The 27,959-nt window shown below is 45.0% G+C and overlaps 1 protein-coding gene across 8 annotated transcripts in view; it reads right to left on the bottom strand.

The window, feature by feature from the left end:
• The window catches only part of RTTN (rotatin), a 179,007-nt gene that overhangs the window by 6,282 nt on the left and 144,766 nt on the right, over positions 1 to 27,959 (bottom strand). For 6 of the 8 annotated variants that reach the window (XM_008164415.4, XM_024102084.3, XM_042860404.2 and 3 more), the window contains 5 exons: positions 26,204 to 26,406; positions 12,032 to 12,299; positions 6,453 to 6,556; positions 5,525 to 5,594; positions 744 to 1,216 (listed from right to left, as the gene is read on the bottom strand). In XM_008164415.4, the coding sequence (XP_008162637.2) occupies positions 1,134 to 1,216; positions 5,525 to 5,594; positions 6,453 to 6,556; positions 12,032 to 12,299; positions 26,204 to 26,406 (728 nt within the window). In that variant the 3' untranslated portion in view covers positions 744 to 1,133. Of the gene's footprint in view, positions 1 to 743; positions 1,217 to 5,524; positions 5,595 to 6,452; positions 6,557 to 12,031; positions 12,300 to 26,203; positions 26,407 to 27,959 lie in introns of those variants that run through there. The other 2 variants (XM_065585178.1, XM_024102086.3) reach the window with 2 other exon arrangements.

The raw sequence follows: 27,959 nt of genomic DNA, 5'->3' as shown, positions 1-27,959 counted from the left end.
ATCCTGCCCTGTGGCTGGGAGAGACCCCTACCTGTGGCGGCTAGGGAGCTGCAGGGGATTCCCTACCTCTTGCAGTGGCTAGGGAGCTGTGGAGGCTGGGGAGCTGCCAGGGGATTCCCCCATAGTGCCCGCAGCCCCGGCAGCTGGGGAACAGCTGGGGGATTCCCCCCCACCACCGGTGGCGGCAGGGATACCCCGCAGCTCCGGGCCCCCATGGGAGGTGGGGGTACCCTGCAGTTCCCAGCGGCTGCAGACTGAAGTCACAGATTCTGTTACTTCCGCGACCTCCGTGACCAAATTGTAGCCTTAACTATAAGCTATAAACTATGAAACTAAGAAAACTATATACACTGAACTATAGAAGAACTAGGGGAGCACTTGCGAAAGCAAGCCACAGTTCCAACGACTGTCATGGGCTGTAAGAAGGAACTGAGGTCATGTATTGAGCGCCATATGGAGGTGCTACTCTAGGGGGCTCCACAGCTGACCCAACGGGTGCTGCTAGAGGAAAAACATTCTGACGACTGTGCACGTAGCGTGCACACACCTAATTGGAATAGATATGTGCAAGCACTTGAAGAATTAAGATTTACTCTTGCTGTTCGACGCCTAATTATGATGATATACCAGGGTATCTCAGCATAGCAGATGTAAAAATTCACACACCCCTCCTAAGTGAGTAGTTGCATTCCTTCCTTTTTCATGTTTTACACTCATCTATAAATTATGATCCACAACTAAAATTTATTTTAATAAAAAAAACTTTATTTAGATGGGCTCAAACCAACCACTAATATTTTCCAGTAATAATTTCAACACATAATTTAATAAAATTATTAATTTCTCATAGCCTTTCCTCCTCTCCCCCTACCCCCATGTTCTCATTTTCCTTTTGCATTTCCCAGATGCAGTATCACCACAATTTCCCATTGGGAATACAGTATATGCTGTTTCAACCATAATCTATATTATTTCTTTGGTGTTAGGTGATCAACTCCCTTCCCAAAGACGTAGTAAATTTTTTCTGTGACACGATGCCTCCACAAATTGCAGCGTTAGAAATCTTTTCTTTAAATTCCAGTCTTCCATGGAGTAAGCAATCCGCCTTCAACATGAGAACTCACCAACAGTCATTAACTATTGAGAAGTCTCACTAGATTCTCTAGACATTTTAAGTGATAGGCTTTTAGCTGGTTTCCTTCTGGCTGTGAAGGAGCTAAAGAGGGAAAAAAAAACAAGACTTCAGAGCTTTTCAGTTACCTTTCAATATTTCACATACTAGGATTTCAAAGGTTACATCAAACCCACAGACTCAAGAGCCTCTTGCTAACGCGCACATTTTATAATCTGCACAACAAATTGGCAGTCGCGTTCCCCTCAAATATTTTACAGCAATATCCTGTACTGGCATTTCATATTGCTGTCTTTGTTTCTACAAAAAAGACATTACAAAACATTTACTAATACAATACCCTTGGAAATTTCCAATCAACTGGGACAAGGAAGGCAAACGAGTCTTTGCTCAGGCTCTACCCAGTGTATCCTTGGCAGTTGCCTCAGCATGAATGAGACTATGCTTCTACTACAACTCCTCCAGAGCGCAGGGTAGAGTGGGGAAGGGACAAGGCTAAAACAAGGCTACTGATGCATTTCAGAAGTCGAGTCACCTGTACTCTGAAAGGATTTCTAAGGTGCCCCAACCAGTACATTCCCACTCACTCCCCTAGTTGGAAGCCTGCTCGGCCTTGTAAAGTCATGAAAGCTTTCCCAGCAGCATATGCTGTTTTTATATAGCTCTATGGACGTACAAGGTACTGTAAAGTACAATGATTTTGCCAGGCAAACAAGACATTCCAATCGCAAGTACTGTATTTTCTGGCGTATAAGACTACTTTTTAACCCAGGAAAATCTTCTCAAAAGTCGGGGGTCGTCTTATACGCCGGGTGTCGTCTTATAGGGCGGGTGCTGAAACTTCCGAGCCGGACTGGAGAATCTGCGGTCGCCGCATATGGTGGGGGGAGCTCAAAAACGGCTGCGGCCGCATCCCCGCCCAATGACGAGGTGAGGGGGCGCCTCACCGGGAAGGTGTAAGTGAAGGGCGGAGCAAGCTGCAGGCGTCCGGGACGCCCGGGGTATGGAAAAAAGAGATAAGAGCGGCGCTGTGCCCAGAAAAACACGCCTCTTTCACCCGTCTGGCCCGCCCTTGTATCCTATTACCGTACCTCCTTCTCTGCCTCTCAGATCTCGCTCCTGAGGACTGCAGTGAAGCGGCGCAGGCGCGCATGTGCGAGATCTGAGAGGCAGAGAAGGAGGTAATAGGATACAAGGGCGGGCCAGACGGGTGAAAGAGGCGTGTTTGCGCTACCGCTCTGATAGTCTTGGAGACAGGGAGGGCTGGGCAGGCAGGGAGAGCTGACCAATCCAAGCAGGCTTTGTATACAACAAGCAGCCAATCGCCGGTAAGGTACATCGCTTGCCGTGATTGGCTGGTTGTTGTATACCGGGTACCACATACAGTACAGCACCAGTATCTGTACCTGTTCATACAGTATAGCACCAGTACATACAGTACAGTATACAAATGTCCAACAGTCAAAACCCCATCATGGCTCCACCAGCAAGAAGAAAGAAATATGAAGCCAGTTTCAAACTAAAAGTTGTAAACTTTGCCATGGAACATAATAACTGCGCTGCTGCAAGACAATATGGAGTAACAGAAAAGATGGTTCGGGACTGGAAAGCAAATGAAAAAGCATTAAAGAGTATGCCAAGGGGTAAGTGTGCATTAAGAAGAGGCACTCCACATTGGCCAGAACTCGAAAAACATGTAGCAGACATGGTGAATGAGCATCGCCAAAACGGTTATGTAGTGACACGAAATAAAATACATTTGTTTGCACTTCAGTGGGCCAAATCTAACCCAGATCACAGCAACAGATTTAAGGCCACTGTATCCTGGTGTACTAGATTCATGGGAAGGCATAATATGGTACTGAGGCAAAAGATTAAAATTGCCCCAAAATTACCTGCAGATCTTGATAGCAAAGTAAATAGTTTCCATCGATACGTAATACAACAGCGCACTAAACATGGCTATGCGTTAAGTAGTATTGGAAATATGGATGAAACTCCAATGAATTTTGATATGGTTGGAAATAAAACTGTCCATCAAAAAGGTGAAAAAACAATTTTAATTAAAACAACAGGACATGAGAAGTCCAGTTTTACAGTGGTACTAGGATGCACAGCTGATGGCGCCAAACTGAGACCAATGATTATTTTTAAAAGAAAAACAATGCCGAAATTCAAGTTCCCTGTTGGTTGTTTTGTACATGTGAATGAAAAATGCTGGATGGATGAAGAAGGGGTAAAGCTATGGCTTGATAATGTATGGAGCAGGCGACCAGGTGGACTTATTAAAAAATGTAGTCTACTGGTGTGGGATATGTTCAGGGCTCATTTAACTCCCAGCACCAAGCAAATGCTTGCAAGACTAAACACAGATGCGGCAGTTATTCCTGCAGGATTGACATCGTTGGTACAGCCACTGGATGTGTGCCTAAACAAGCCATTTAAAGATCGCATTCAAGAACAGTGGAATGAATGGATGGTTAGCGGCGAAAAGTCATTCACAAAAGGAGGAAACATGCGTGCTCCACAGTTGGATGTTTTGTGCAAGTTTGTCATAAAAGCCTGGAATGATATTGATGCAGAAACAGTAATCAAGTCTTTCAAGAAGTGTGGCATATCAAATTAATTAGATGGTATGGAGGACGACTACTTGTGGCAAGATGAAGAGGAAGCCGAAGCTGAGACCACACCATCTGATACGGAATTCGATCCATACGATGACTGCCTTACAAATGTATCACAAGATGTCATTGATGTACTTATGGTATCAGATGACGAACAGGAGGATTTTGAAGGCTTTTAAAGGGAAACTGTCACGCCAGCAAAACCTGTAAAAATACCGTAGCTTGCAGTTATGATGGGCGTTGCTAACTCGCCAGGGACTTGCCCGGCAGTTGCTCTCTCTCTCTTGTTTGTTATCTTCCTCCTATCATCATCAGTTCCAGTTTGGTTGACAGCTTAGAAAACAAACAGCATGGCAGCTCCCATGGGTTTATTGTCTTATCCTTCCTTTCAGCTTTAGAGTGAATTAGGAAAAGTTTAATCCACTTGCACTGTTTTATGTTTACATGTTTGATGACAAACAGCCTTATGTTTATAAGTGACAGTTTTCCTGCTAAGTACCTGCATGTCATAAGCATTTGAATTAAAATTACCATATTGAAATCAAATCTGATGTTTTTTTAATTTTTTTTTGGTGTGCGTTGGAAGAGGGGTAGTCTTATACGGCGAGTATATCCCAAACTCTATATTTTAACTGGAAAAGTTGGGGGTCGTCTTATACGCCCAGTCGTCTTATACACCGGAAAATACGGTACTTTTAACCTATTGAATGAATAAGCTGGAACAGTACAAACAGAACACAACACACAAATGAGTGGAAAGAAAACCACTGTACATTCATTATATAGAACTTAAAATGTATTTCCTAACACAGGATGGTCATCAGATATGCTGGCAAAAATCCATCTAACCAGGGCTAACCTACTCCAAAATAAAACAAAAATCATCTGAATTTAGCAGCCATTTGCTGGCCACTCTGTCTTGTAAACAAATATGGCAATTTAGCCCCATTTGCGCAATGATGTGTGCGTGTACTGAAGAGCATGTACAGACTGACTGAACTCACTAGGAGTGCTCGGGTGCTTAAAGGTAAGCATGCACATAAGTCTTTGCAGGAGCAGGTTCCCGATGAAAATGAGCAGAACGAACATGCCCACATATTAGCTACTGTAGCTACAACCCCACTCCACAGTGCTGCTCAGAGAAATGTCCAATTAGAGATGCTTTTGATCTTTTTTTGGACTGCTTGCAAGTACAGTTATCTATTATGTAAACGTTGTCCAAATGATAGCTAACTGCAATTTCTTAAAGCAGTCAGCATGCTTTTAAAAAGTCAAAGTAAAAAACAGCCAATTTACAGAGCAATACTGTCAGGATAGCACAGTATTCTGGTCTTTCCTGTGTAGCTGAGTTCAGCAAGGTTAAGTGAGGTCACTTCTAACTGGGCAGTGGTTCTTATCACCAAAATACAAGGTTTTAGCACAGAGAAAGTCTGTGGCAACAAAATCATTTTGCTGCCAGCACAATCAAATGCATCTCGCAGACTAATCCTTAGCAATTACCACCACACAAATCTTATTTACAATTTGTCACCAGAAGGTTTTTTTTATTTTATTTTGGAAAAAGATGCTGAACAGCAAAACACATGTGGATTTAAAAGGATCATCAAGCAGAACCCAAAATTTTAGAAAAAACTTACAACACAACAAAATGCTTCCTTTCTGTTGTACTGCAGAGCAGTATAGTGTATTAATGATTTCTTTTCACAGAAAAATTACAGAATTGGCTGTTACGCCTTTGAGATGGAAACTAAATTCTCCAATAACTTACTTTTCTTCACTAAAGAATAAGCCTCATCTACTCTTCTCTTTATTGATGGATTCTTCAAAGTCACTTTTGCCTGTAGCACAAATAAGAATAATCCAATAACTACATTTATTCCCACATGCTGATGCTCTTAAAATCAGGCTATGTCTTCAACCCACAGCTATTTTTTGGCAGCAAGCCAACAGAATATAGCATTCAAGAATTTACAGAGCAACAAGTGATTATACCGTCATGTATACTGCATTTGTGAAAAATAAACAGGCAAGCAATGAATTGCAGCAATAATGGAACCCATTTCCCAAGCCATGGCTTGGGGTGTCAGCAAGTATTGCTTGGAATATTAAATTGGCAAACACAAGTGACATTCTTGCAAACTTCATGGTAAAAAAAGCACAGTACAAAAAGGCATATATTGTGGGACTTCTAAAGCCATAAAAATGTCATATTATAATCAGCATATCTCAGAAGCTACATGATAACTTACAAGAACACTATCATGTTACTTAGGTTGATGTGAAAAATAATTTGTCTCTCCTTTGTATTTCTCTTCTTAAAGGAAAACTAGTGATTTAATTTTAATTAAAAATAATTTTAAAGGATTTGATTCGTCCAGTGAGTAGGTTTTTGATTTATTTATTAAGGCCCCAATCCTGCAACTTGTTCTTTGGAAGTGGATCCCTACAGCTGCATGGAGCTTCATTCATTTCAATGGGATCTGCCCAGGCATGGGTGTCTGCCCAGGCTGAACAAGTTGCAGAATTGGGGCCTAATTTTATAATTGTACATAGAGGATACACTTTACAGGACAGCTATCTTATAGTAAATCAACATTATTGCAAAAATGGTATAAGGATATAACTATTACTACTGCAGGTTAAGTTTTTTTTTTTTTTTTTTTTTTTTTAATTGGAAGCATTTTCCAAATACTAACCTTCTGATAATTGTGGAGCAAAGACCAAAGTGCAGCTGCTCCTATTCTCTGAGCAGTGAGGCTGTCACTTTCTAAACAGGCAGATAGTACTGCAATAGCTTTATCTAATGAAGAAAACAAAAGCATACACAAAGACTAGCAAAACACATTATGACAGATTTCCACCTATAAAATGTTCTTATTCTGGCAATTTGTCTCTATTTCCATGATAAATATTGCTATGGGACAACAAATGCAAAATTTATATAATCAGTTAGTTTAATATGAATAAGTACCTAGCATACTTGTAAGCACTATAAAATAATGTTAATAAATATAAGCAGCAAAATATAGTCTATACTAAAAATTAAGATTAAGCCATAAAAGAACGGACGTTTTAAATTATAGCCACTACAATGTGCATAGCTGACTGTTGCACATAAATAGTGAACCACATAAGAGATACTATATATTAAGCTGTTTTAAGAACACCTGATAGGCATATATACAGTATCACTACCAGTACAATGGGGTAGAATTAAGACATTCTGCCAATTTTTACAGTGGTTACTACCTGCTTGATTTCACTATTGTCACATTTTTTGCCTTAACCTTCTCAGATTCTCTCATCTCCAAAGTTTACCTCTGGGCTTTCAGTGGAATGAAAGCAATCTGGTCTACTTGTTCAACATATCTGACTGCTCACTCCACAATACAAATGCATTGGGTAGACTATGGAGTTGAGTAATGATTATTTATCAAAGACACTCAACAAAGATCTGGAAAAATTTGAGAACAGCTCCTGTTGGAAGCTACTGGGAACTTCATTAGGGAAGAGTGGAGCATCCTGTCTAAGTAGTCTTGGCCTCTACAAACTACGAAAGAGTTTTCTATCTCACCACAGTAAGCATTTATGCCATACTCATCCCTATAGTACATGAGTAGATCAGTATATCTCAGGCTTCAAAACTTGGTTCGCAGCTTGTTCAGGGTAAGCCCCTGGTGGGCCACGAGACTCTTTGTTTACCTGAGCGTCTGCAGGTATGGCCGCTCGCAGTGGCCACGGTTTGCCGTTCCCAGCCAATGGGAGCTGCGGGAAGCGGTGGCCGTGCCGTGCCGCTTCCCACAGGTCCCATTGGCAAGGAACGGCGAACCGTGGCCACTGGGAGCTGCGAGCGGCCGTACCTGCAGACGCTCAGGTAAACGAAGAGTCTTGTGGATCGCCAGGAGCTTACCCGGAACAAGCCACCAACCAAGTTTGGGAACCCCTGGTATATCTGGAAAAAGTGGCATGACTTGACGTAAGAGGCACAGATTTCTGGGGGGTATAGGGAATCTGCATAGTCTAGGTTTTGTACAATTGAAAGATAGCATTCATAACTAACTCATAAGCTTCTTTTTTAAATTGTATTTCTAAGCCAGATTATTTAGAAGTTAAGTGTTTGATGCACAGGGCTCCTCCTCACTTCCTTTTAAAAGGAAGACATGGTCTCCCATTTAAGTGTCTAGTTAAAACCTTCTCATTCAAGTTATATTATTGTAATTTCAAAATAGCACGATCTCAGAATAAAGGGAATTTACTTACCTTATAGGAACTGAAATTCTTTCAGATGTGTGGTCTCTTTGGGCATTCACTATGGATGCACATGCGCTCTGTGCACTTAGTACCAGAAATTATTCAAAAGCAGTGTCTGTTGGTCCATGTGTCCATCATTCAACTCCTCTGCTTTCAAATGAGGGGTGGCACAGATCATCTCCCTCTCTCCAGTTCCTACTCTACCATGAATCATCTGAGCTGAGCAGAGGGGAAGGAGGATGGGTCGTGAATACCTACAAGGATCACCCATCATGAAGAACTCCAGTTACTATAAAGTAACTGTCTCAGCTGGTGCCTATGCGTATTCACTGTGGGTAACTCCCAAGCAGTGCTTACTGACAAGGTAGGTGCACAATACTTTTTAGGATTGCTGAACCAAAGGAAGCATCCTCAGCCAAGGCTTGAATCAGAGCATAGAGCCTGATAAGTGTGTGAATGGAGCCCCTAGTTGCCACCCTACAGTTTTCCTAGAGAGGCTTGAGTTCTGGTAGAATGAGACTTGACAGACTGAGGAGGAAGGGTGTCTGCAAGCTGATAGAGGATGATGCCATTGGAAATTCATCTTGAGGCCCTTTGGGAAGATATTGCCTCTCCATTCATTGCTCAGCAATGCAGACGAATAACCTCAGAGATCTTCTCAAGATCTGCCTAGACAGAACACCAGAGCTCTGTGTACATCTACAGAATGGAGTTTTCGGTCTTCCCTAGTGTGGAGAGGTTTCAGGTAAAATAGAGGTAGCTGAATCATCTTCTTCAAGTGAAAGTAAGAAGGATCTTTGGGGATAAACTTGGGATGCAATCTGAGGGATACTTTTTCTTTATGAGAGATCGTATAAGATGGGTCTGCCATAAGGGCTCAGAGCACACACACCCTCCTGGCTGTGGTGATAGCTGTCAGGAAGACCCTCTTCACTGGTAAGTGTAAATGGGAGCAGGAGGCCAAGGAATCAAATGATGGGTTAATAAATGCTGATAGTACAAGGTTTAGATCTCAAGCAGGAGTAGGTCTTGATACCGACAGGAATGTTCTGACAATGCCTTTTAAGTACCTTACAATTGTGAGCTGGGTGAAAACTGAGCAGTTCTCTATCAGATGATGAAAGGCATTAATAGCTGCTAAAGGTACCCTCAATGAGTTGATGGACAGGCCCGATGACTATGGAGAGAAGATAATCCAGGATAAGGGGAGGATACTCACTCTGTGCGGTAACTGGAAATCTTCGAGATGTGTATCCCTGTGGGTGATTCACTTCAGGTGCATGTGCGCCCCATGTGCCTTTGATCAGATATTTTTTATTTCAGTGCCTGTTTGACCTGTGCATGGGCTCCAGAGATCATCGTGTCCTGTAACAAGGATATAGAGAACTGTGTGGGCAAACCCCCCTCAACTCCTTCTCTACCACAAAGTCCCTTGAGATAAAACTCCAAAGCAAAGGGGAAGGAGGGTGAATAATGGAGCATCCATAGGGGGACACATCTCAAGGAACTCCAGTTACTGCACAAAGTGAATAACCTCTCCTTCTCAGATTATTGTCCCTATATCTGCTCCACTTCAGGCTACTCCTGGGCAGCATCCTGGGAAGGAGGAGGGGGATTCAGAGCTGGATCTCATACTGCCATTCCAACAGCAGCACCTGACATAGAGGAGCATACCAGCAAGCAGCGTTTGGGAAAAGTGTGCACTGATGCCCAGGTTGCCGCATTGCAAATTACTTCAATTGTTACATTTTTTAATATTGCCATGGAGGTAGTTTGGGATCTTGTAGAATGAGCTATTATTCACCAGTGGAGCTGAATATTGGCAGCCTTGTAACAAGCAAAAATACAACTGGAAACCCACTTTGAAAGTCTTTGGATGGAGATTGTGGATCGTTTATATCTGTATGTAACTGACATAAAAAGTCCAGAAGACTTTATAAATGGTTTGGTTCTGTCCAAATGAAAGGCTAACAACCTTCTAATGTCCAAGATATGCAGGGCAGTTCTCTCTCTAATCCCCTGTAGCTTTGGGGAAAAAAACCACAGGAATGTGGATAACTTGGTCAATATGAAAATTGGAGGATATTTTAGGTATGAACTTGGGATGTGGTGATACCTTACGCTTGAAGAAAACAGTAAAACGTAGTAGTGGTGGCGAGGGATCAGCCATTAATGCTCTTAGTTCCCCAACTCTGTGAACAGAAGTAATGGCCCCTAAGAATGCCATTTTCATAGATAAGTGCAACAGAGAACACTTAGCTATCAGCTCAAAAGAAGGTTTGATAAGACTATTAAGGACCAAGTTCAAATCGCATACAGGAGTAGGTTCTCTGATTTGTGGAATAAGGGTAACAGACCCTTTGATGAATCTTATTATGGGTTGAAAAAGAATGTGAATTCCTGCACAGGGGAATGAAGGACTGTAATAGCCACCAAATGAACTCTGACACAACTCATGGAAAGACCTGATTTCTTTAAATCCAACATAATCAGGAACAGTGGAGTGGGAAGAATAAACTGATGAACACTGTTGCTAGGTACACCAATGGTGAAATCTCTTCCATTTTTGAAGGTAAGTATTTCTAGTAGAGATCTTTCTTCTATTAAATAGGACCTGTTGTACCTCTGTCGAACATGGAACCTCTATCCCTGAGAACCATTGAGGAGCCAAGCTCTGAGTTGGATGATGGTTACATCAGGACAGACTGTCGGACCGGAATCCCAAGACAGATGAGCAAGGCCAGTCCGGAAATGAGATGAATCAGGTAAGAGTATTGGACCTGCCTCAGACAAGCTGGTGTAACCAGAATGATGATGATTTGTTTGATCTTGTTCAATATCCTCAGAGGATACACCTCCAAAATAGCTTCATTCATGGGGAGTGCCACTCTGGAGGTAGAAGTCAACAGGAGAATGTCCAAGAGCTTATGTGTAAATTCCTGGTACTGCCTTTAGTCATCTGGAGGACAGGGGGAGACCAGCATCACTGTCTCACCCAGAGAATATGAAGAAGCTGTTGGTGGATCCAGCGATATGAGCGTCTCTGGCTATACCTGTTCCTCTAGGTGCTCTAGAGGGGTCTGAGATGCTGGCAGACCAGGTGCCAACCTAAGTTCCATCTAAGCTGCGTGGCTGCGCAGTTTCCTATTAAGCCCTATGCAGGGGCTCAGAGTTGCGACAGGGAGAGGCGCCTCTCCGCACCAACCCCAGCACGGACCTGCAGCGGCGGGGAGAGCACTTGGACCCAAAGGAAAAGGAAGAAGCAGCTCCCTTCTTCCAGGACTGCTGAGCTGATTTTGTCTGACTTCTTTTGAGGGTGTATCTCCTTACCCTCTTTGTGATTCTGATTCATGGAGTCTCTGGACCTGCTAAGGGATGTGCTGGTGCCAGGCTGGAGGCATCAGACGATGAGGCAGAGAGCAGAAGGGTCCCGGATCCAATCAAGGTCTCATGGAGAGCTCCATCAGATGCTGTCAAAGTCTAAACTCCCAAGACTGCCTAGAGCAAGAGGAGAAAGAACAGCAGATCTCACACTTTGATGGGATGTGTGATTCCCCCAGCCAGTACAGGCAGCTCTTGTGTGGGTTGCTTACTGGGAAGACCAGAGGTGAGACAAAGCAAGGACCAAAGGAAATGGCAGGTCGACCTGTGCCACCCCTTATTCCCTCAATTGAAAGCATGAGGTGAAGGCATCAACCACTGGACATTGTTATTGAAGGATTTCTGGTCCCGGTGTGCATGGAGCACATGTGCACTCAGAGTGGATACCCCTTGGGACCAGCACTCGAAAAAGAACCAACAATAATAATTTTAGCTGTCTGATATATTTGCTATAGTCTTCTTTAACATATTTATTCCTGTTTTTGCAGTTTATAATTTCCCAAAATTTTATTAGAAGATTGAGCACTTAATAAAAAATACTTTTGTAAACAATATACTGGATTTTCTGTCAGTACCCCAAATTACAATAAAATACAATAGTGCAAAATCTGGATCAGAGTTTAGATGTCATTTGGATATATACCGTTAGCAAGTATCTTAGGCTTGTTACTTGGACTAAAGCAGATGTTGTGCAGAATAAGAAGGACTATATGGTGACTACTCTTGTGTTTGTATTTGCTCATCTCCAGCAGCTGGTCTAAACCGCCATTTAGCTTCATGATCATCTGCTGTCCATCTTCTCCAAAGGATATATTCAATAGCAGCTTTAGCCAATGGCTAGCCAGTGTACTAAGGCTTTTATTTCCTCCTTTTGGCAATGACAGAGACAAAAAGTTCTGTAAGAAGTTACTCTGTCAGAAGAGAGAAAAAGCACAGTATTATTTCATTGCTAAGTAATATTGCTTTCACACACACCCTCCATGTAGTCAGTGTACTGGTCCCCCTGTCCCACATTCCCACTGTTAGTCTCCTACTCTCATATTATTCAAAACATTTTTTCAGCAATATTTTGTGATACCAAAAAAAAAAAAAGAAAAAAAAAGAAAACTGTTTCAAAACTAAGTGCTTCTTGTCGTGTCAATGACTACTGGCGTTTTTCTTGGTGATCTGTCATATTAAACAGTTTTAATAGTTACACTCTCCCATTCTCAGTTCATTGGCTCACATGACCCTCTCAATCTGTAGACGTAAACATCAAAACAGTATGTACATTTTACTTACATTTCAAGAAAGCTGTTAGATTAGCATTTAAGAAAATAAAGTGTGGTGAAAGAGCAAGAACTTCTTGGCCTTTACAGGAAAGTGCATCATCTACTCTAATGTTCTAGAAACAAAGGTAACAAAGAGCTTGCCCACTCTTCCCACGGTCAGTAACCATCTTTGCTGACCTTCTTTTCTGTGCAGCTGCCATGAAATCTCCATCCTCCTGAACACACCTTCCTCAGTGCTGGAGATGCCCCAGAGACTCTTTGATTTGCTTGACCTGGCATTAGTCATGGTATCAAAAAACTCTTTCACTTTAAGGAGCTCTAGAGCAGATGGAAGCCCTACTCTATCATTGCATGGGAGAGAGGGTCTGGCTTGTTGGTCTCCATCCTAAGGAAGGTCTGTAGCTGAGTGTGTCACTCCTTTCATATCTGAAGTGGTAACACATTATAGTATTTGTTAAATCAACAAACCAAAACATCTTTTATCTTCTTCATAGACTCTTCTTGGCTTTGATCACATGAAGTAGAATAGTGATGAGTTAATTATCTCACAAGAGAATGTAGTTCAACCCCAGTAGGACCTGCATGATCTGTGACAGCAGCACTCAGATGGTAGGGAGGAAGGAGAAATCATTCAACTAGTGAACCCTTGTAGCCAAAGCAAAGGATAAACTCTGGAGAGAAAACCACAGTCAAATCTTTTCACTAGACAGACAACTGCTCTAACAGTAAAGAAAAACAACTAAAATGAAAGGATTGAGAGATCTCTTCAAACAGGAAAACTTTCCCAGAAAAAGAAAAACTGATACGAGTAGTTTCAGTATAGTTAATTTCTAAATATACTGAGCTGTATACACGATTATGCTAATTATTTTATTTTCAAACAAAAAATTAGCTTCAAGTGCAGTACTGTACATTGACAGCACCTGGAGAAAGGAGAGATTAAGAACACAGCAACTTAATCAAAAAGGAGCACCAGTAATAATATAATCTTAATTTGGAAAGGACTCTGCAAAGACATTAAATAAAATACAGCCAGATAACACCAAACACCAAACCAGCTTTTGGAGTATTGGTGCCAAAGACTATTTATATTTCAGTACCACCAGATGCTCCAGTCAGCATCAGGGCCTCACTGTGCTAGTCTCTGTACATAGGAAGATAAGGTCCTTGTCCCAAAGAGTTTATAATCTAATACAATGAAAGTTAGCAAAATAAAGCAAAATTCAAAAGAATGAGATTAGAACTTTTCAGCATACACCTGAAATGAGGGGGGAAAAAAACAAACCCTTAAACCTATATAACTAAACGAGAACTCCACTGACAGTGTAAAAGTACTTGATTTAGGTGCTATCCTCTCAAAAAGTGTATTTTTGTTTTTAATTATCAGTGTCTCAAAGACAGATAAATCAAATGATACTACCAAAAGTTTATCTTCTTATTTACTCATGAACAGCTTCTTCGAACATATACTGACTGCTGTAAAATCTTACCTCACTCACCTTGTCTGTCTCATGTCCTGGGATCATGGCTACAACAATGGAAGACTTTTAATTTTGCTGTTTAAAATGGAAACTCCATAACATAAAGAAGGAAGCCAAACTTAAGAGTGACATCTACTTCCTGAGCAAATGCAAGAAATAAAACATAATCCCCAGAGGGCTCACCATCTATAACCCTCTGACCACCACATACAACTGAATAATATGCTGAACAGCTCTCTAGAAGGTCTGCAGAAAAACTGAGGAACCACCTACAGCACCTCTCACATTCCAGAAGGTACCACCTCAAAAGGACATTTACCTGTTCCGTAACTGGCGTTCTTCAAGATGTGTTGCTCCTGTCTATTTCACAGTAGGTGTGCATGCTCACCACATGCACCGGTGCTGGAAGTTTTTCCCTTAGCAGTATCCATAGCTGGGGAGCTCCGCGGCGACCCTGGAGTGGCGCCTGTATATCGCGCTATAAGGGGAGCTACGGGCTTCCCCTACCCTCGGTTCCTTCTTGCCAGACAATTCCGACAGAGGGGAAGGAGGGCGGGGTGTGGAATAGACAGGAGCAACACATCTCGAAGAACGCCAGTTATGGAACAGGTAACTGTCTTTTCTTCTTCGAGTGATTGCTCCTGTGTATTTCACAGTAGGTGATTCCAAGCAGTATCTGTTGGAGGTGGGTAGGAGTTCACAATGGTTCGGGACGAAGTACCGCCCTGCTGAACTGGCGTCATCCCTAGACTAGGAGACGATCACGTAATGCGAAGTAAACGTGTGAACTGAGGCGCATGTGGCCGCCCTACAGATGTCCTGAATGGGGACATGGGCGGCATAGGCAGCTGATGAGGCCTGAGTCCTCGTAGAGTGAGCCTTAATGATAGGTGGCGGGGGAATCCATGCCAGGTCATAGCACGTGCGTATGCACGAGGTAATCCAGCGGGAGAGCCGCTGGGTAGAGATAGGTTGCCCTCTTGCCCGCTCGGCTGAGGCAACAAAGAGCTGAGAGGACCTCCGGAACGGCTTAGTCCGATCCAGATAAAAAGCCAATGCCCTACGCACATCTAGCGTATGGAGGCGGCGTTCCTCGTTACAGGCGTGGGGCTTGGGGCAGAGCACGGGAAGAAAGATACTCTGCTCCATATGGAAGGCGGAAACCACCTTCGGGAGGAACGCCGGGTGTGGGCGAAGCAGGACCTTATCCCTATGGAAAACCGTATAGTGGGGTTCTGAGGTTAAGGCCCTGAGTTCCGAGACACATCGAGCAGACGTGATCGCCACGAGGAAGGCCACCTTCCACGAGAGGTGAGACCAGGAACATGTGGCTAGTGGTTCGAAGGGGGGCCCCCGTGAGACATGACAAGACCAAGTTGAGGTCCCATTGTGGCACGGGGGGCCTGGCGTACGGGAATGAATGGTCTAGGCCCTTCAGGAAGCGGGAGGTCATAGGGTGGGAGAAGACGGAGTACCCTTGCACCAGCGGGTGAAAAGCCGATATGGCTGCGAGGTGCACCCTGACCAAGGCTGGTGCCAGACCGTTGGTCTTAAGGGACAGAAGGGAGTCCAGGATGAACTAGAGAGGAGCGGCGGGGGGGGGAGGGGGGGCGGGAGAGAACTCCTCGCTCGCTCACCTGGTAAATCTGGACCACTTTGCCACGTACGTCCGACGTGTGGACGGCTTCCTGATTTCCAGGAGGATCCGCCTAACCTGCTCCGAACACCTGTTCTCCTCCTCGTTTAGCCACGGAGCAGCCACGCTGTCAGGTGGAGCGCGGCTAGGTTGGGATGGAGGAGGCGTCCCCCGGCTTGGGAGGAGGTGGTCCAGGCGGAGCGGTAGCGGCCTCGGGGGGGGGGGGGGAAGAGGGGGAGGCGCCAAGAGGTGTAGTAGGGGCCCGTACCAGTGCTGGCGGGGCCATGCTGGGGCTATGAGAATGACCCTTGCCTTGTCCAGCTTTACCTTCTCCAGGACCTTGGCGATGAGGGGGAGCGGGGGGAAGGCATATAGGAGCTGGCTTGACCAGCTCATGAGGAACGCGTCAGAGATCGCGCCTTCTCCTACCCCTCCCATGGAGCAGAACCAGGGGCAATGCCGGTTCTGGCGGGTGGCAAACAGGTCTATCTGGGGAGCTCCCCACTCTAGGAAGATCCAGTTGGCGACCTCTGAGTGGAGCGACCACTCGTACTGGGGGGAGAAGACCCTGCTGAGGCGGTCCGCTTGCGTATTGCGGACGCCCGGGAGGTGAGCAGCCCTCAGGGAGATATTGTAGGCTATACAGAATTCCCATAAGGTCAGGGCTTCCCGACATAGGGCAAGGGAACGAGTACTGCCCTGCTTGTTGATGTAGTACATGGCGGTGGTGTTGTCCGTGAGGACTCTGACTACCCTGCCACGGAGCTGCGTGAGAAACGCCATACATTCCAGTCGTATCGCCCGAGTTCCCTGACATTTATGTGCAGGGACAAGTCCGGGGTCTGCACGTCTCCCATGTAGGCTCCCCAGCCTAGGTCCTAGGCATCGGACATCAGGTCTATGGATGGGCTGGCCTCCCTGAAGGGAACCCCTTGTAGCATATTGCTTGGGAGGGACCACTACCGAAGGGAAGCCAATACCGGGGACGGGATTGTGAGGATCTTGTCTAGGCCGTCCCAGGCTTGGGAGAACTGGGAGGCTAGCCATAGTTGGAGGGGCCTCATCCAGAGTCTGGCATGGCGGACCACGTACGTGCACGCCGCCATGTGTCCCCGTGAGCCAGAGGTATGCTCTGGCTGTGGTCACCAGGAACATGGAGACCGAGGCAATGAGATCCCTTAGGGTCTTGAATCTGTCCAGGGGAAGAGAGGCCATAGCCTTGGAGGAGTCCAGGAGAGCTCCAATGAACTCTATGCACTGGACTGGTACTAGAGTAGATTTGGCCTTGTTCATGACCAGGCCTAGGTTTTTGCAGATGGCCAGGAGTAGCTGCACGTGGAACTCCACCTCTGGATGAGACTCGCCCTTGAGGAGCCAATCGTCCAGGTAAGGAAAGATTTGTACCTCCTGCTTCCTGAGGTATGCCGCCACCACTGCCATGCATTTCGCGAACACCTTGGGGGCTGTGGATAGGCCAAAGGGGAGGATCGCAAACTGGTAGTGCCCTGTCCCCACCACGAATCTGAGAAAGCGTCTGTGCCCCTCGAAGATGTGGACGTGGAAATAAGCGTCCTGGAGGTCCAGGGCAGCGTACCAGTCCCCCGACTCTAGGGAGGGGATAATAGAAGCCAGGGACACCATGCGGAACTTGGAACGGGTTAGGAACCTGTTCAGGTCACGCAGGTCCAGGATGGGTCTGAGACCCCCTTTCACCTTGGGGATTAGGAAGTAATGGGAGTAGAACTCCTTGCCCTGGAACTGTGTCGGGACGCGTTCCACCGCCCCAAGGCTGAGTAGCTGATCCACCTCCTGGTCTAGGAGGCGGGCATGCTCAGGATCCCCCGGGACCATGATGGGGAGTGGGTGGCTTGGCAGCAGAGAAGTGAACTGTAAAACGTATCCCTTGGAAATAGTGCTGAGGACCCACTGGTCCGACGTTATGCAGGACCAAGCCCCGAGGAAGGCAGACAATCGGTTGCAGAACACAAACTTTATTGGTCGGGGGTCTCCCTGGCAACAGGCCCGGTGCCCCCCTGCCAACAGTCAAAATCGCCGCTTTCCCTGCCTCTTGCCCTTAGGGAGACCAGGCTGTTGGGTAGAGCGGGACTGCCTCTGAGATCGGCGTTTCTGGTCTCTAGGCCTTTTATATGGGGGCTCGTATCTGTTCACTTGATCATTGCCTGTTGGTCCACTCCCTCTGGGGCACCTGGCATTGGCCACTGTCGGTAGATAGGATACTGGGTTAGATGGACCTTTGGTCTGACCCGGTACGGCCATTCTTATGTTCTTATGTTCCTAGCAGGTTGAGTCGCCAGGAGCGATTTGGCCTTGTCCTTTGCCGGAGGGACATAGAGGCCCACGGTCTGCAGAGTGGTGCGGGAGTCTTTCATCCCATGCAGCCTAAAGTCAGTCTGGTCCACGAAAAGCGCCTTGCCATTGAATGGGAGGTCCTGGTTATCAGAGATTGGGCCTCCGTCAACAGACTCGATAACAGGAGCTATGACGCCCGGCGCATGGAGATTGAGGAAGCCCTAGAGTGAGCCGCCGTATCAGCCGCATCCGACGCCGCCTGCAGGGCCGCCTTAGCCGCCATCGACCCGTCTTCCACCAGAGCTTTGAAGTCCTTCCTGTCCCTGTCTGCAAGAAGGGGCTCAAACTTAGGCAAGGATTCCCACAGGTTAAAGTCATATCTGCTGAGCAAGGCCTGGTGGTTGGCTATTCTTAGCTGAAAACTAGCTGACGAATAAATCTTTCTGCCAAAGGAGTCAAGTCTCCTGGCATCTTTGTTCTTAGGGGTGGGTGAAGGTTGGCCTTGGCGCTCCCTGTGGTTCACCGACTCAACCACAAGTGAGTTAGGCGCCGGGTGGGAATAAAGGTATTCATGACCCTTTGCCGGCACAAAATACTTCCTCTCTGCCTTCTTGGAGATTGGAGCCAAGGAGGCGGGAGTTTGCCACACGGAACTGGTGATGTTGGCAACCCCTTGGTGTAGCAGCAGAGCCACACGGCCCGGTGCCGAGGGAATCAGACGGTCCCTCCATCTCCTCGGCTTGCAGCTGAAGGATGGATGCCACCCGCTTCAGCAAGTCCTGGTGTGCCTTAAAGTCCTCCTGCAGGACCAAAGGCGGAGGAGCAACAATGGCGTCGTCCGGTGCCGGAGATGCGGCATGCGCGGAGCCGGGCACTGTGATTGGTGCCAGGGCATCGAGACCCAGGTCGGAGTCCGGTCGCGGGTCCGCCGAGTCCTGGCCTGTCGACTTATCCCATGGACGGCCCAACGAGGCCGATGGAGCCTGGGATGCTCCGGGGACCGAACGGGCCCCAGGTTGGGTCGGTACCTACTGACACAGTGCCCACTGGCACCATTGTCCTTGCCATGGGGTACCGTGCCATTGACCTTGCTGGGTACCTGGTGGTACAACAGGTTAGTCTCTAAGGTGCCACAAGTACTCCTGTTCTTTTTGATGGTACAACGTGTCCCGGCGGGGCAGCGCGGCCCGAGGACGGAAAGAGGGGCGCCGAGGCCGAGGTGGCAGCATTTGGTGCCATGGGAGCGATGGGAACGGTGCCTGTGGTGACGTCTCCCTCACAATCTGGACCTCGATGACGAGGAACGGTACCCCCTTGACGAACTGCTTCGGTACCCATGATGGCGGTACGAAGCCTGGTGCCCTGACGCCGAGGTACCCCGAGGGGAGTCTCTGGCGTGGCGCCTAGACGAGCGGGAGCTGGAACGGGAGCAGCGACGTCTGTCCCGTCGAGAGTGGCTCCGGTACCCGCGTCTAGCAGGTGAGCGTTCCCGGTGCCTCCGTTCGCTGGCAGGCGAGGTGGAGGGTCCCCATGACTCCCGTCTCGACGGCGGCCCGGAGGGTCTGGCCGGTCGAGGGTGGCCGGGGTCTGTCGGAGGAGCGGCTGCTGTGCACCAAGTGGTGCAGGGAGCGATCTTCGGAGCGGGAACTGCGGCTGCTCGGAGAGGTCTGGTGGGCACCCAAAGGGGGTTTGCCTCGTGACCTAGGGCTCGTGCCCGATTGCGAGCTCGGGACAGGCAGGGACATAATGTCTTTCGCCATCTGCACCGCCTCCGGCATCCGTACCGGTGGAGATGCCTGGGTCGACGGTACCGGGTTGCTCCTCTCCACATGAGTCGGAGCCTTAGAGCCCGGGGGGGGGAAATCGAGGGCTGCCCAGCGCAGGACCAGCCTCCCCCTTGTCCTTATCGCAGTGGCGTTGCAAGACCAAGCTCTTCCCTTGTTTCTTGGCGGGAGAGCGTTGCCGACTGGTCAAAGGGGCCTCGCTACGTACCGACGACGCGTCGGCCGGTGCCGTGTCCGATCTGCGCACTGGCGTTGGAGTCAGTGCTGACTCCATCAGGAGAGCTCGAAGTCTGAAGTCCCTCTCCTTTTTAGTTCTTGGTTTGAATGACCTACAGATCTTGCACCGGTCGCTAATATGAGTCTCACCCAGGCAGCAAAGACACACAGCATGGGGGTCGCTCCTGGGCATAGAGCGGCGACAGGAGTCGCACGACTTGAAGCCTGGGGCATGCCCCAAGCCCAAGCTAACACTGAGAACGATCCGATGAATGGTACTGCTAGAGAAGAAGGGCTGCAGCGAAGCTGGAGCACTAAGTTCCGACTACCTTCACTGGCAGCAAGAAGGAACTGAGGGTGGGGGGAGCCCGTGGCTCCCCTTATAGCGCGATATACAGGCGCCACTCCAGGGGTCGCCGCGGGGCTCCCCGGCTACGGATACTGCTAAGGGAAAAGCTTCCGGCACCGGTGCACGTGGTGGGCACGCACACCTACTGTGGAAGACACAGGAGCAATCACTCGAAGAAGAACAAGAGATTACCACATGATTCAACAAAATGGAAGAAAATATATAGGAATAACAGAGCAGGTCACACTTGTGGAGGAGTGGCACTATTCATGAAAGAAAGCACAGAGTTAAACATAGTAAAGATCTTAAATTAATCAAATTGTACCATAGAATCTTTATGGATAGAAATTTCATGGTTGAAAAATAAGAGTTAAACAGTAGGAGTACAATACCGACCACCTGACTAGCATGGTGATGGTGATTTGTGAAATGCTCAGGGAGACTAGAGAGCCTACAAAAAAAGAAAATCCAGTAATAATGGGGGATTTCAACTATCCCTATATTGACTGGGAATATGCCTCCTCAGAGTGGGATGCAGAGATAAAATTTCTAGACAGCATTAATGCCTGCATCTTGGAGCAGCTAGTCCTGGAACCCACAAGAGGCAAGGGAATTTTTGATTTAGTCCTAAGTGGCGCACAAGAGCTGGTCAAATAGGTGAATGTAAGTGAACTTCTCAGTAATAGCAACTATGGTGTAATTAAATGTAGCATTCTTGCAGAGGGGAAAATACCAAAGAAACCCAGCACAGCAGCATTTAACTTCAAAAAGGGGAACTACACAAAAAAAGGAGGAAGCTAGTTAAACAGAAATTAAAAGGAACAGTCACAAGAGTGAAATGCCCGCAAACAGCCTGGAAACTTTTTTAAACCACCATAAGAGAGGCTCAAACTATATGTATACCCCAAATAAAATAAAAAATACAGTAAAAAAACCACAAAAATGTCATTATGGCAAATGACAGGTGGTTAGAGACACAAAGACATCCCTTAAAAACTGGAAGTCAAATCCTATTGAAGAAAGCAGAAAGGAGCATAAACTCTGGCGAGTCAAGTATAATTAGGTAGGCCAAAAAGAATTTGAAGAGCAACTAGCAAAAGACAAAAACTATCAGCAAAATGAAGTACATCAGAAGCAGGAATCCTGCCCAACAATCAAAGGGGCTACTGGCCCACTGAGGTGCTAAACGAGCACTCAAGGAAGACCAGGCCTTTGTGGAGAAGCTAAATGATTTATTTGCATCAGTCTTCACTGCAGAGGATGCGAGGGAGATTCCCACACCAGAGCCCTTCTTTTTAGGTGACAAATCTGAGAAACTGTTCCAGACTGAGGTGTCAACAAAGGTGGTTTGGGAACAAACTGATAAATTAAACAGTAATAAATCACCAGGACCAGATGGTATTCACTCAAGAGTTCTAATGGAACTCAGATATGAAATTGCAGAACTACTAACTATGGTATTTAGCCTCTGTATCAGATGACTGGCAGATAGCCAATGTGATGCCAATTTATAAAATGTGCTCCAGAGGTGATCCTGGAAATTACAGGCTGGCAAGCCTAATTGCAGTATCAGGCAAATTGGTTGAAACTATAGTAAAGAACAGAATTATCAAATATACAGATCAACATATGTTGGTGAAGAGTCAACATGGCTTTGATAAAGGGAAATCATGCCTCACCAATCTATTAGAATTCTTTGAAGGTGTCAACAAACATGAGGACAAGGGTATTTGGACTTTCAGAAAGCCTCGGACAAGATCCCTCACCAAAGGCTCTTAACAAAGTAAGGAGTCATGGGATAAGAGAGAAGGTCCTCCCATGGACCAGTAACTGGTTAAAACACAGGAAACAAAGGATAGGAATAAATTATCAGTTTTCAGAATGGATAGAGGTAAATCGTGGTGTGTCCCATCCCAGCTAGGACCAGTGCTGTTCAAAAAGTACATAAATGATCTGGAAAAAAGAAATGAACAGTGAAGTCATAGAATCATGGAAGATTAGGGTTGGAAGAGACCTCAGGAGGTCATCTAGCCCAACCCCCTGCTCAAAGCAGGACCAACCCCAACTAAATCATCCCAACCAGGACTTTGTCAAACCGGGCCTTAAAAACCATTAAGGATGGAGATTCCAACACCTTCCTAGGTAACCCATTTCAGTGCTTCAGCACCCTACTAGTGAAATAATTTTTCCTAAGTGGCAAAGTTTGCAGATGATACAAAATTACTCAATATATTAAGTCCAAACTTGACTGCAAAAAGTTACAAAGGGATCTCACAAAACTGGGTGCCTGGGAGATGCAATTCAATGTTGACAAATGCAAAGTAATGCACACTGGAAAACAATTCCAGCTCTAAATACAAAATCAGTGGTTACCATTCATAAAAGAAATCCTGGAGTCATTGTGGATGGTTCTCTGACAACATCTGCTCAATGTGTAGCAGCAGTCAAAAAAGCTAACAGAATGCTAGGAACCAGTAGGAAAGGGATAAATAAGAAGATAGAAAAAAATATCATAATGCTCCTATATAAATCCATGGCACACCAGCACCTTGAATTCTGCATGCATTTCTGGTCACCCCAGCTAAAAAAAAAAAAAAGATATATTAGAATTGCAAAAAGTACAGAGAAGGGGCAACAAAAATTATTAAGGGTATGGAACAGATTCCATATGAGAGATTAAAAAGACAGGGACTTCTCAGATAGAAAAAGACTGCTGAGGGAGGATATTATAATGCCTATAAAATCATGAATGGTGTAGAGAAGGTTAATAAGCAAGTGTTATTTACCCCTTCACATCACACAAGAACCAAGGGTCACCCAATGAAATTAATAAGCAGCAGGTTTAAAACAAACATAAGGAAGCACTTCTCCACATAATGCAGTCAACCTGTGAAACTCATGATCAGGGGATGTAGTGAAGGCCAAAAGTATAACTGAATTTAAAAAAAAATTAGTTAAGTTAATGGAAGATAGGGACACCCAGAGCCACTGACCGACCTAAATGAGGTCCCCAATCCATTGGGCGCACCCCTATAGGGGGCACCAAGGAAAGCTGGGGGGGGGGGGGGGGAGACACAGCTGGGGCTCCGCTGCTGGCCCCCACCTGGGCTCCTGGCTCCACATCCAGGACTCCGTGCCCACCTCCAGCTGTGGCCCCAGCCTCGGCCCCCTTACCCATGCCTGCGTCCCCACCTCACGGAGCCGCGGCCCCACTCCTGGCACCAGGAATTGCAGGGGGGCATGAAGTAAAATGTTTGGGGATCCCTGCACTAAACCTTTGACTGCGAGAAGCTGGAACTGGATGACAGGGGATGGATGACTTGATAAATTGACCTGTTCTATTCACTCCATCTGAAGCATCTTGCACCAGCCACTGTTGGAAGACAGGATACTGGGCTAGATGGACTTGGTCTGATCCAGTATGGCCATTCTTATTTTCCTAAAAAAAATCATGAAGCCTAACTGGAGTTACTATAGGAAACCTAAAACAACTATAACCTCCTCCCCCCACGCCCAAAACCTGACGACAGCCATCACACACACACACTAACCAATTTCAGCAACTCCACAAACAACAGATTGACCCTTCTGGTAGAAACCACAACACCAGGACCCATAACACAGACACCAAATGACACCTCAACAACATCAACCGTTCAGAACTCCCCCTAACATGAAATGAATTATCTTTACTCTCGAAGGGATTGAATTTCTGCCCCACCACAGAACCTGATACCATACTAACATGTGGAACGAGAAGAATTCTTTCACAGACTCTGCCTCAAATAATTTACTCACAACCACCATGTCCCCTCTCTCAGTTACAAGAAAAAAATATCATGACTGGACACCCCCCTCAGTGGACAAAAGCACACACTTGATCATTATTATATTGATTGCTTCAGGAAAAATAATCAACTGTGAAATCTTTAACAAAAATGACATCCACCACAATCTCTCTACCACCAAGAGGACAGCTGTATAGTCCCTGAAATCCAACCACCAGATAATGATCAAACCATCAGACAAAGGGTATGCAGTCTTGATGACTACATCAAAGAGGCCAGCTGACAACTCTTGGACCTCACCTACGATAAAGAACTCAAAGAAGATCCCACATCACAGTAATTTAAGGATATCATAAAATCCTTCCTTAAACAACTCGAAGATAAACTCTACAACCTCCTCCCCTACAAAAATCACCCCAGGGATCTTCTACATGCTTCTCAAGATACACAAACAAGGGAACCCAGGCAGACCCTTCATATCTTGCCACAGCACTCTTACTGAATGAATATCAGGACTCCTAGAAACCACCCTCAAATCAGTCACCAACAGAAAGGGACAGTTTCCTCCAGGACACATCTGACTTCCTCCAGAAACTTTGAAACATCAACAATACTTCCTCAGAACACCATCTTTGCCATCATGGATGCCACCTTCCTATACAGCAACATCCCTCATCATAACTCTGCTGGACACTAAAAATTAGGAACTTAACAAAAGCTGGTTTTATGGCTCACCAACTGCAATTTGGAACACACTGCTGCCTATAAACCCTCCTTTGTCCTAGGACTGCAGAGGTGTTAAGTGCCCACTTCGTTTTTAAGTGGTCTTCTACAATATGTGTGAACCCCTTATGTTTAACAATTTGTCCCACCTTGTATTTAGCTGTGACACTCTGGTTACCGTTTTCAGACCTGAGGAAGAGCTCTGTGATGCTACAAAGTTTGTCCCCTTCACCAACTGAAGTTGATCCAATAAAAGATATTACCTCACCCACTTTGTCTCTCTCAAGAGATTTTTACAAGTCTCCCTTTTCCTTTTCAAAAATGAATTTAAATTTTAGTGGACTGAAAACTTCTTAAAATAGTCTTAAAACTTTTCTAGTAAGTGTGTTAAAATAAACGTGCCAAATTACTACTACTATGAATAATGCATATGACGTTATTGTATGAATAGTAACATGATTTGTCTAGAATAATGCAAGTGTAGAGGAACAACAGCTGAACGTCCAGCCCCTCCCATTTCCAGCAATAGAAGGCAACTCCCTGTTTGGATTTGATAGTTAAAGTCTGAGGTTCCCCCATCTCCACAATAATCCTTAATGGAACTTTGCTCAGTGCGAAGAGTAGCACTGATGCTCTTTGGAAAGAGCCTGTCCAACTGTATGGACTAAGTAGTATGTCACTCATATCTATTACTCTATTTATAGTAAGATTCTCATCAGATACAAAGCAGATCCTAAATTGTGCTCCATGGACTGAGCACTAGATGGTCATGTGGTAGTCTTCCTTGCTTCCAGCTTCTTTTACAACCCCCCAGACTCTTCACTGAAGAGCAGAGCAGAGCAAAGCAAAGCAAAGCAAAGCAAAGCAAAAGAAGCTGGAAACAGGGAAGAATAAGATGTATCCCTATTTTGGAAAAGTTTGAGAACTCCTGAATTACACTGCTTATGAGAATAACCAAGTGTATATGCATGTCATGATCTTAAGATAGACATCTTTTATCATTTCCCTCCCCTACCCTCTTAATTAGGTCACGATGAGTGTAGGACCTGATTCTGCAAATATTTAAACATGCCCCATTCACATTTTTGGGACTCCACACATACACAAAGTAACTCATATCTGCAAGTGTTTGCTGGATTGGGCTTTACATTGTTTGCCTTCAAGAGCCAGGAACGTGTCTTGTCTTTGTTTTGTGATGCACCTTGCAGCTCTCTAGGTGCTCAAAAAATATAGAAATAAATAATGTTGCCTCCTTACCTTTTGAATAACACCCTTGCAGTCATGAGAAATAGCAAGGTTGGAAAGAAGAGTAAAGACCATACGCTGAATTGCGCTGTTCTCAGTTAGTGTTTGGGAAGCTAACTTGATAATGCTGTGTATTAGTGAGTTGCTGGTTGCGCTTCTCTGTGCAGTCTGAAATGGAGACAGTCCACTGCTTGCCCAGCAAAGAGAACCACAGCCTTAAAGAATGAAACATTGTTATCATTAATATTTAAATGAGACTGCCTCACTATTACAAAATTAAGAAGTGACCTGGCTGGATGGGGGAAATCAGTATATACCGTATCTATAGAAAGACAGCATCAGATAGACTATAGAGCAAGTGCCTGGGAGAAGACCTGGGTTTTAATCCCAGATCTGCTGCTAACCTGCTATGTGACTTTGGGCAAGACATTTCAGCTCTGCCCCGCTGTCTGTCTGATCTATTTAGATAGTAAGATTTTCCAGGCAGAGCCTGGTCTTTCACTATGTGTTTATAAAGCTCCCAGCACAAAGGGAATCTGATATTACTTGGGACTTCTAGATGCTACTGTAATGGGAAAAAAGTCTTTTTTCCACTTTATATTATACACCTAAAATATGAGATTCCATGTTAAAGAAATTAAATCTGCCTCTTCAGCCAATATATGAATATAAGTATTTTGATCCTAGTTTAGCAAAGGTGGACTTTATCAAATATTGGGGGGAAAGCAGGGGTTCATCCGTCACTGATATTATTAACAGATAAAGGAAAATACAGTTCCTAAAATTTGCCATATTCACCAAATCGAAGAATACGTAACAGAAAAACTGTTTACTATAGATAGGAGTATAAAAAGAAATAGGTGAATATCAACTATCCCAAGTTTTAGAGTGAAGAACTTCTGCCTTTATTGAAGAAATGAAAAAGTGTCACAGGGGAAAAAATGATCAGCATCTTATGGTACAGAAGAAAATTATTACATGTTACTTATCAGCGCTACTTTACATCAGTAAGGCTAAAAGAGGAAGGACAAGAGAAAAGATGGCTGTGTTATACAAAGGAATTTCATGTACAATTTGGAGGTATCACCCTAAAAAATAATTGGAACAAATGTGTGAACAAATTAAACATATTACACCGATTGTAATTTACCAGTGGACCACTGGAACAATTGTTGCTAATTCTGTTGGAAAAACAATATTTTAATTAAAGAATATTCTGATAGTCTGGTGTGCTGCATTTAGTAGTTCTATTTCAAATCATTGGAAGGCACATTATCTTCCAAAAACATCTTGTTTTATTAAACTTGTAAATAATAGCAACAGGAAGCCTCATCTAAAAAAAATTACTCAACATTTTTTCCCAAAAGTTTTTAAATATATGGTTACTTTTGGTTGAATTTGTGGGGAAAAGTAATTCTCCAACAATCTAGTCAATAATTATATTTATGTTTATTCAGTGAGAAACAGCAATATTTATGCTATTCCGTGAATTTCTTTTTTATTTTCAGTTATTTATATTAAAACCTTAATAGAATGGCTGTTATTAAATAATTATCATCATATACTCAGTCTGAACTCTATGTCGTTATTACACTTCCCACAAGGGTGTGAGGAAAACTCTTATAACCTCAAAAAAGAAAAGCAAGATATAAAATTAACCTCAAAGTTAGCTATTTCTGAATTATAAAATATAATATAAATGCAATGTGTAAAATACAAGGTATCTTTGTGGTATTAAACTGGCCTCTTTCTGCCATATAAGTAACCA

The sequence above is a fragment of the Chrysemys picta genome, chromosome 2, assembly GCF_011386835.1.
Source record: "Chrysemys picta bellii isolate R12L10 chromosome 2, ASM1138683v2, whole genome shotgun sequence".
NCBI lineage: Eukaryota > Metazoa > Chordata > Testudines > Emydidae > Chrysemys > Chrysemys picta.
Note: the sequence above shows the minus strand (reverse complement) of the source record. Positions and strands in the feature narration are given on the sequence as shown.